At 38.2% G+C, this 10,230-nt stretch overlaps 1 protein-coding gene across 1 annotated transcript in view; it reads right to left on the reverse strand.

The window, feature by feature from the left end:
- TXNDC5 (thioredoxin domain containing 5 (endoplasmic reticulum)) overlaps nt 1–10,230 on the reverse strand; it is a 20,185-nt gene that overhangs the window by 5,272 nt on the left and 4,683 nt on the right. Inside the window, exons 4-6 of the mRNA XM_009701858.1 lie at nt 8,129–8,244; nt 5,801–5,887; nt 2,533–2,673 (exon numbers count right to left, since the gene is read on the reverse strand). Coding sequence (XP_009700160.1) covers nt 2,533–2,673; nt 5,801–5,887; nt 8,129–8,244 — 344 coding nt within the window. The remainder of the gene's footprint in view (nt 1–2,532; nt 2,674–5,800; nt 5,888–8,128; nt 8,245–10,230) is intronic.

Consider the following 10,230-nt stretch of genomic DNA (forward strand, 5'->3'; position numbering starts at 1 on the left):
AATACACTGTGATGCAAATGTTTAAAGGAACATCCGCATGTAATGGCCATCTGAGAGTTTAGTGAGGTATTCAATGCATACTAGTGATGCCTTGACAGCCATTCTCCCTCTGCTATATCCCTGCATTGCATATATAGGGGAAACTGTTACCAGAAACACGTATTTGCCTGTCAAGAGGACATCACCACATCATACTTGCATGGATGCCAGGAAGAATTTCACTCCTGATAACATCAGGAGCAATGGCATGGGAGTGATGGGAGGATAGCACATTGCTTACAGACAGTCTCACATGAGAGCACAGAACTGTAACAAACTTTGTTTTTTGTGTAAGACCCTTAAGGGTGGGAAGGATTAAAAATAAACAAGTCTCATGTCTATAAAAGCTTCAAATTCAAATGAAAGCAAAAAAACCCCAAAACCCAAGAGCGCAACTGACAGTATTACCAATTCAACTTTAAACCCAGTAAGAGTTTTGTGAAGAGAAGCCAAAAAGAATCTTGAAATTACAAAGTATCCAGTACCTTTAAATGTATAACTGTTAGTTCATGGAATTATTTCATTAAGTTGTATTACCTCTAAAGAATTATTTAGAAATTAGAAATTATACTTGCTAATAATTACAAATAATTAAATGAAGAAAAAATTAGCAGGAAATATGTATTCTTCTATTCTGAATTTCCTAAATGGGTATCTAAAATAGATGTTCCAAACATCATTTATAATCTAAGATACCAAATCTGAAAACCCCATAAATAACATCTTCCCCATGATCCACACAGTAAAACAAATTTTAAAGATCTATAGATTACTATCAGAATAGCAATGTGAGCTATATAACTGCAAAAGTAAGTTTAATATCAGATAGCTCAATTTTAGCTTGGTTTCTTAATGAAAGACATCTTATGCAATCACCTAACCTTAGCATCTGCTGGTCACTCTACCTTAATCCATCTGGATCATTTTTGAGTAATTTTAGCAGTGTCTGGCAGGAGAGAAGTCTCATGGACATAAAAGTATAGGTTCTGTGAAAGGGCTGGCAAGTACTTGGCCCATGTAAGACATGGGGGAATCCACACAGGAGCTCAACACTGGGACACAAATTTGGGTCAGAACTCATTGCTGCCTGTGGTACCAGCTGGGGGCTGCTGATGGTAAATGCAGTCAGTGTTTGCTGGCTACGTGGGTGAGCCCCTTGTTTCAAAATTCATGAAAACAAAACCAGAGCCAAGGTGTCTGAAGATGAGCGACCAAGCAATGGTGGCATCCAAAGCTGTGAGGTAAAGTCGCAAAGACAAGTTGAGTCCTACACTGCATCTACTATTATTTGGCAAAAAAATCCCCCCCAATCCTTTCCCGTTTGTATGTGTGCTGGTGCATGCAAGGTGTAAGTGGGAATCTGCATCACGTGGTTGTGTTATTTCTAGAAAAACAGAAATACAGCTAATTACTTTTGGCACTGTACTAATACTAGCTTGTTAGGATCTTCCAAATATGAGGTCAACTTAAAAACAAAAATAAATAAAATTTGAAGGGTACGAAAATTTCAAATCTATGTTGTCTGTAATGTTTGGTAAGCCACTTTATGGAAGATGAGTAATGCTGCTGGAAAAGACAACTGGGAAAGGTAATATTCTCCTATGAGAAACTGCATATAAACTGTAGTTATATTAATAATATTGATGCTTCTTAATTACAGAAGTTCATTCTACATCACAAGGGAGTGTAAATCACCATCCCTCATTTCCTAGGCATAAGCAGGTTTTCCACATTTCATGAAAAACTACGCTTGAAAACCATCCCTAATTTCTCAACCTGACTGATTTTACATTTGGCTACAAAAAAAAATGGTAGATGAAATGCCAAAGTGGTTAAAAAAAGACAGAAAACTAAATGACATGAAGTACAACTATGCAAGGTGGTAAAGTTATTCCTGCTAATTCCTTGGCAACATTCATAACCCCTGTAGCTCCTATAACCAGGATTAGAATAAGCCTCCAAACCCAAGGAGTTTTCTTGTCACAGGACATGTTACCTTGCCACATTTAGATCAGTCTTCGTAATCTTTGCTTGTTTGTTGTTTCTGCAGATAGTCTATATGTATATGACCCGGGCTCTTCTTAGGGGCTTAGCAGCATGTGCCGTTGTCCTGGGTTCAAGTGAGAATCTTGCAAGAAACATTCACCTCCATAGCGATGAAATACGCTGTTATACAGACCGAGGTGCCAGCAGTTCCGCAGACCAAAAAGAACCACATTTATGCCACTCTATCTAAACAACTTATTGCAACCACAAAAAAGGAGCCAGATTTTTTTTTTCCTTCTCCAATTCATCAGGTTAGTAAAAGTGTCACTAGTATTTATGGTCTGATTCCACTCATTAATTACTAAAAAAAATGACCAGGGAAGTATTTGGTACAGTTTACACCTAGATACTGTCAAGTTATCGCAGAGAAACACATGGAAGACTCAGACAGGCTGCTGAAACAGTTTGAACACTTTTAACATCACTGCAGAGTGCAGGAGCACTTACCTCAACCCGCGTGGGTTCTGCAGGTGGCTGCGGGGCTTCGGCGGGTTTATCTGCTGGTGGCTCTTTCCCAGAGCTCTGTAGTTGGGAATCCACATATTCCTTTAAGGAATCGAAGTCCCGCTTCCCTTTGTACTGGTCACCCTACAATTATCAAATAGTTTGTGCAAGTGTGTATATGCAGTTAATCTAGCAAATAAATAATTAGCAAATAATTGGCAAAACTGAGCAATGTGGTCTAGTGGAAGGTATCCCGGCCCATGGCAGGGAGGCTGGAACTAGATGATCTTTAAGGTCCCTTCCAACCGAAACCATTCTATGATTCTGTGATAAATAATTACCAGAAAAACATAAGACTGCCAAGAGCAAGCGTATTCATAATAAATATGATTATCTAGTCATTAAACCTCTCCATGGCATTCCATTCACTCCACTTCTTCAGGATTTGCCATAGATTCTTCTGTACCAAAAAGGAACGATCTAAATTTTCCTTGAAATGAAAAACAGTTTAGAAATGTAGAAGCAAATTTTAGAAACTTTTCCACTTTGACCTTCATCTCTCACTCTAGTCAGCTTTTTCAAGTTTTGTTTTGTTTTGGTTTTGGTTTTGTTTTTTTTTTTAACCTAAAGCTACTGCAAGGAACAACAAAATACCCATCACCGTTTGGTCTCTGTTACCATGAGAGCTCTATCCACTGCTTTGACAGGGCTGAAGTACTTGACTCACATGTCACCTGACTACACAGTCACTTCTCTGGCCCACACACTTATCACACATCCTCGGAAAACCCAAACAGTAAGGCAATGCTCTCTGGGCACCTAAGTTCACCTGGGAGCAAGAGACAACAGTTCCCTGCTGCGGGGCATTTCCAACAACACCACTCTCACGAAAGTTAAGTCACATTTTTGAACCTGCACATAAAGCCCTCAACCAGCTAGATCTTCGAGAAGCCACAGTTTGCCTTAGATGCTTCCCCATAGCTCAGGTACTTTCACAACTCTAGAGAACAAGAATCGGAGCACCTCTGAGCAGTTTCTTGTCTCAAATCCACCGTTGGCCATCTCCAAACTAGCTCTTGTGTGACTGCCCTTGGCGCTCTCTGCGAAAATCAGTACTAATTTCTCTGTTCAAAAGATAGATTATCTCTTCCAGACACTACATACCCTTTTTAGACAGAATTCTTGAGTTTTGGTCCCCTGAGGTGTGAACTACAAGATGTATTGCCTCTCATAGAGGAGGAATGCTCTTCAAGAAACAGCATACAATCTTCCATACATTGGAAGGAAGAACAGACACCTCTTCAACTATTTCCTACATCTTTGGAACTCTTTCTACACATTTTTCTTATTTTGTCATGATAATGTTACATCTAACTATAGCCACTTTCCCCACGCTGGGTCTAAATCACAAAGGAATTAATCTAAAACGATGTAAGAAGCCTGTACCTGCTTGTACGTATCCCTTTCAGCAGGGCAGGGTCAGTGCCCTTTCATTCCTCCCAGGGTTTCTGCTGCATCTAACCAAGAGAGATGGTGTGATGCCAGACTTCAGTTATGACAAAGGGGATTATGGTACAGAGAGCAAGGCTGGATGGCTGAAGCAATTCTCCTCTCCCACCTTACTGAACAGTATAAAAGCAGCCAGAGAGAGATTTCCAGGAATTTCTGGGTCAGATTATTGCAAAGTTGTTGGGGTTGTTTTGTGGGTTTTTTTAAAACATATTGTATCAGCCCGTGAAGGAACATGTGATTTTGGTGGCAGTACACCACCAGGGAATACCACATGGCCAATGGAGAAAAGCCAGTTTGAAGTCAACAGAAATATATTCTCCAGGCTAATAGCTGAGATTCAGCTTTACCAAATATAATAGCAGTGATCTGATTTTTTCTTTCACCACACTCTTGATTCAAATAACTCCAAGCAACTCAAACTTCAAGAATTACAAAGGGTCAAAAAAAAAAAAAAATAATTGATCTGGCTTGTCAAGAAAAACCACAGCTAACTTTTCTAGATCAAGATAGTACAGTCCTGGCAAGGTATCTCACCTTCTGTAGCTATCTGAAAAATAAAAACAAAGCAGGTGGAAAACCATTCTGGAGAAACAGGAGAACAATTCCCGTTCTGCAGACTCAAGGCACAGAGACAAAAGTTTAATTAACTGAAAACACCTCTAATCTTGGCCATGCCACCATGCTTGACAGGAGGACTCCCTCAGCTTCCAGTTCTGCTTCTGATATGTGCCAGGTACCGCTGTTTGCACAGTAAAAAGGCTGTGTATTTCCTGCGTGAATCAGGCTGGGATTCAAAAATCCACGTGCTGCTTCATTTAAATTCCCTGGAGTGTCTGATCTTATAGAGGTGCTTATACCAAACATCAAATGCACTTACACTTACGGCCACTTTCTCTTGAGAGTGCCAAAAAACTGCCACAAGCAACAGCTAGTACACTGGACTGAGGAGCAAAACTTACATCTCTGATACTGTAAATGTTCAAAAAGGAATGTAAGGCAAATGGGGCAAAACCCCAAAACCCCCTAAAACTTGGTGGGTAAGAGCTGAAAGAGGAGTCCTGGTTCTCTGCTTGCAGACCTATTTTTAATATCCATTTATTACAATTAATTTATCTTCAAAGTATGAAACATATGATAAGTATCACTACTATTTATAATATGTTTATTTGCTGCTGTTCATCTACATGGTATTTAGAAATACTTTACTTCCCCATAACTTCAGAATATTGTGATTCTTTGAATTGCTACAAGGAAAAATGTCAACTGGGCCCACAGGACTCTCGCTCAGTGTCATATGAAGTGTTCAGATTTATAAGAAGGAAAATTTGCATTGTTCAGGCATCACTCAGCAGGTAGGCACCACTTACAGATGAGAACTTTTTGATACACATTGTGAAAATTATGGACTTTTTTATTATTTCTATTTCATCTATGTTTTTATGTTCCATAGGAGGTAAAGTATTAAGATAAAGTAAACCCAGAATTCTCTCACACAGTAGCATAACTGGAGATACTATTCACAGATTTATGAACATCATACCAGTTTATTTGCAGAGCACAAAGAGCAAAAAAACCTCATAATTTTTAGCTGTGGACAAAGTATACCTCTTCCAGTGTCCGACGGAACCTCCAACATTTTTTCTCTCACAAGCAGACTTTCGTATATGCTCACTTGATCTTTTTTCCCCAGGATGCAAGCATAGTCCAAGTACTATTCAGAAAGAAATGGTCTGATCTTTTCCTGAGTTTGCAGACTCACCTTTTCACCATTCCTAAACCAGAGGAGTGTGGGATAGCCACGAACTTGGGTTTCAGAGCAGACTTCATAATGCTGGGTACAGTCAACCTACATTTTGAAAAAAAATATAAACCATTCAGTGCATAGAATAAACATACAACAAGCATCATAGCTTCCTTTACGTTTAAAATCTCAGAACACTACAGGAACAAGCAATACATAGCTTGGCAAAACTCAGTACCAAGTACTGTCTTGCGAATGATTATGTCTGCCAGCCAAACAGTGATTTGTTTGTATAACTGGATAATTGTGGGGGAGGGGGGGCGGGGGGGTTCGATTTTTTTTTTTTTTTTTTAAGGAGGGATTGGGTAGGGAGGTACGGACAGAATGAAGTAGTAGTAGTTAGAAAGAACAATGAGGACATAATTAAATATTTCAATTAAATAGTACTTGATATTCGCAGCGAATAAAATCACTGCATGGATAATAAGACACAAAACACTAATGTGAGAGAGCTTTAAAGTGAAGATATATTGGCTCATCTATTTTTAAAAGACTGCTCTTTAAAGACTTCAGAAGACATGTCAACAGCTAGCAAGTTTACTTTATTCCAAGGGAAGTTCCAAGTGCATAGCAACATTCAATTCTAACATGTCATAAACCAATCTGTAAAGTTACCAGTTTATAATCTTTTTTGAAGCAGAAAAAAAAGGTAATTTAAGCATCAGAGCCTTTGTTCAACACAGCACTTGGATTTTTAATTTTACATTAGAAACACTTTGCTCCAGATCACTGAAGATCAATTCTAGAGATTAAACAGCATCCTCCAGTAGGTATCATTGTTAAGACACTATTCCCCCAGATTAAATGAAGGTCATCGTTCAACCTTCTTAGAAACAGTTGTGCTTCCTGTTTGCTTACAGACTTATAATCCAAGCCAAGACATGTTTCAAGTAGTTTCACAAGGTATACAGTTATTTAAAATTCACTAGGCATCAAGACAAATCTTAGTGGCTTTATTAAATAGCAACTATCAGCAACAGTAAATGCAAACATAACAGACAACTGCATGAAACAGAAATTTTGGAAATTTTTGTTTATTTTTCTCTGAGTATCAGAGAATAGCAACTTCCAGAAGATACTTAAGCTAAGCAAAGATTTTATCAGACATCAAGCAAGGTTCTCAAAAAAGTAAACCAGCATCAAAGCTGCAACAGCCTCAGATATTTTATTCTCAGAGGGAATCTAATTTTATATCCACCAAGTCTCAAAATTTTATATATGTGTGTGTGTATATATATATATATATATGTCTTCTCTAAAGTTCAGCCATCCTGACCTGCTCTGTACATCTACAGCACACCTGAATTAGCAGATTTTTCAAAAGCATTAGAAATAAAAATAATTTAAAAACAAAAAAATAAGTCAAGCTCATCACCCCTAGTAACAGCTGAAAGTGCTATGAGGGCAGAGGCAGGGGAGACAGCTGGGGTTTTGTCCCTCTGCAGGACTAACACCACTGCTAGCTGTTATGCAGTCTTTCAGATCAGTGGAACCAATCTGAAAGCTTAAGGACATGGAAGTTGAGCTCAGTCAGTTTTCCACCATTGGCAAATATAGAGGAATTCACATCATGAGCCACCTGGACTTAGGTATGGGTCAGCAAATAAAGCCAGTAACTGCAATTGCCAGACCACCTCCATACCTCTGCACAGAAGTCACTCCACGTACAAGTAACAAGCTCCCATGGTAAATACACCACAGAACCTGGTTATCAACCCTAAGGGAAATAGTAAAGCAGGACAAGATATCAGTTTTTAAGGTGGAAGACCCCCTGAAAACTTTAGAAAGTTCTATGGGGGTAAAGAGGAAAAAACAAAACAAAACAAAAAACCCCCAAGAAATAATTCATCAGAAGAAGCCCTGTAGGTCTAAAGCTCGTTAAGGAATTCAATGCTGTAAAGAACAAATTAGAAGTCACTTTCCCACTCAAAATAAATACTGAAGTCTATGAACTTCTGACAAAGGGGACGCATAATAAAAAAACAAATTTCAAAATATTATTCTCTGCGTCTAAAGTTTTAGACTTACTCCCAGCTCTCTCTGAAACACAGGGAGCTTGCTGTGTTTCTAACAAGTCCTTGCTTAAAACGAGGCAGTCCCATCAACTGTGAATGTGTGAGATAAAAAAAAAATCCAAAAATTAAAATAGAAACTATGACTATAAAAGGATTTAAAAGGTGACAAACAAAAGAATTGTTATTTGCAAATCACAGCACAAAAAGCATGACACTTGGATGAAACATTCCCTCACACAAAACATTTTCAGACTAAGAGCACTTCACCTACCTTGCCAATCTTGACAGTTTCCGAGTGCTCAAAGGCTTGAGCCAGCTGTTCCCAGGTTGGGGCCAAAGCCTTGCAATGACCACACCAAGGGGCAAAGAATTTGATAAAGTGATTACCTTTTAAGTCAAAGAAAAAAAGAAAAAAAAAATTAACTCATTTGGAATGAATTTGGCTGCAATTAAAGACTAGGTACTAACCTCAGACTGCAAATTTATCATGGTATTTCCTGAGTTAAAGATAAGAAACACTGTGAATCAAAGGCTAGGACAGAATACTTCAGCAATTAGGTTTTCAATACTGTATGCAGTCCTACAGTGTTGCCAATTTCCCTGAAAATCCAAACAGTTTCACAACCTCAAGCCAACAAAGAAGATATTAAAACTGGTATTTTTAACCTAATTATTTGCTACAATGTCTAATTCTACCATGTCAATCACTTGCCCTATTACAGAGTAGAAAGAACCAGCAACAAGCATATATTTATAACACCATAAATGTAAGTAAGTATTAGACTTCAACTTAAACATTTCTTAGGGAAGACCACTGCATTAAGTCCATGAACTACCTAAATAATTTTGTTTAGCTTTCCATTCTCTCCTTTTTCTGCCCTGCTCTTTGTATTTTCACGTCAACTATTCAGAAATCGCTGCCTTCAGTAGATTTTTGCGGTGTTTTATAGACAGAAGAGTCTCTGTACTATCTCGTACTAATGTCTAGTTTAAAAGTATAATCTTAATTGCAGAGTACCAGAATATGTAATTTCCTTCAATTAAGATTACTATAAATTCAAGATGCTGCACACTTTTGCACATATCAAGGGAAGGCTCTGTTAATATGAAATAAAAATGAACTTTATTAAAACATAGAAAAAACAATCAAATTAATTTGAAGGAAGTGCCAGCAACTGGAGAAAAGCTCTTTTTAACAGAATTACTCATACTCCTTTGAAGACTGCTCTGGGGCTGATACTACTAGAATTTCTAGTTTGAGGGCTTGTTCACAAAAGGAGGTCAGAGGAAAGACATCACAAAATAATTAGGAAATGTAAAGTGCTGTAGTAGTGCACTCTAACTTGCCTGGTCTGCACATGGAAGACTTTCAAACTGATTGACATGCTTTGCATTGGTCAAGTAAACTGCAAACTGAAATTTCTCATGAATTAAGAACACCTAATCAAAATCAGCTACTCTATACCACATACTCTGATAAACTCTCCTCCCCGACAGAAAAAAAAATAAAATTCTTTTTGTCCTAGAGCACCAAAAAGGTAAAGGGAGACTTTTTAAGAACAAAAGTCAACCTTCCAGCTGGAACTGCTAAGCCTCTTGCTAAATTTAAGCACTGAACTTCTTGTGACTGAAGTCAAGAGAGGCCAGCAGCTTTACAGATGATCGTAAACCTACTCAACCATCTCATATAACCATGAGCATGTCTCTTCTATGAATGCCAATTGATACATAATGAAAATACTACAATAAAAATATTTACATATACACTAAAGTTAACTATCTTCTCAGACTGAAAGTTGTTTAATGTTTAGCATCTCTGTGATGGCATAAAGATCCAAGAAGAATTTTGATGTAATCCTGTGTTAAGCCACACAGGCTGGGAAATTTTAAATTAGCTGCACAAAGTACTCTTTTACACTTGAGAATATTTCTAATTGGTTAATGGTTACTTTAAGAAGCTCTAGTATCTACCTCCATGGTGGCATCACATGGGCAGAGCCAGTTAATTTAATCCAGGCTTTGATTTTAGGAAAACAGATAGAGATGGTAGGCTCATCTGTTGTTACGGCAGCCCAAAGTTTGGATTGTAAACTTTCGCTCATTCTCTAAAAAACCCACCATATGGAGGGGGGTGGGGGTGTGACATTTCCCATGTCAGGTATCACTCCTGGCATTACTTTTAAAGCTTCCAGACAAAGTCTTTTTTAAAATGGCCAAACAGGTGAAGTGTTTTGCCCACACTAAATTCTGGAGGAAGGAAGCTAAACAAGGGGCCAGACTGGAGTGGGACAGGCACAGTAAGTAGGAAGCGGGTAGATTATATTTATCCAAAAGAGCAGCCTAGGAATAAGAACAAGCCAGCATCTAGGGAAA

The sequence above is a fragment of the Cariama cristata genome, unplaced genomic scaffold, assembly GCF_000690535.1.
Source record: "Cariama cristata isolate BGI_N322 unplaced genomic scaffold, ASM69053v1 scaffold39786, whole genome shotgun sequence".
NCBI classification, from domain to species: Eukaryota; Metazoa; Chordata; class Aves; order Cariamiformes; family Cariamidae; genus Cariama; species Cariama cristata.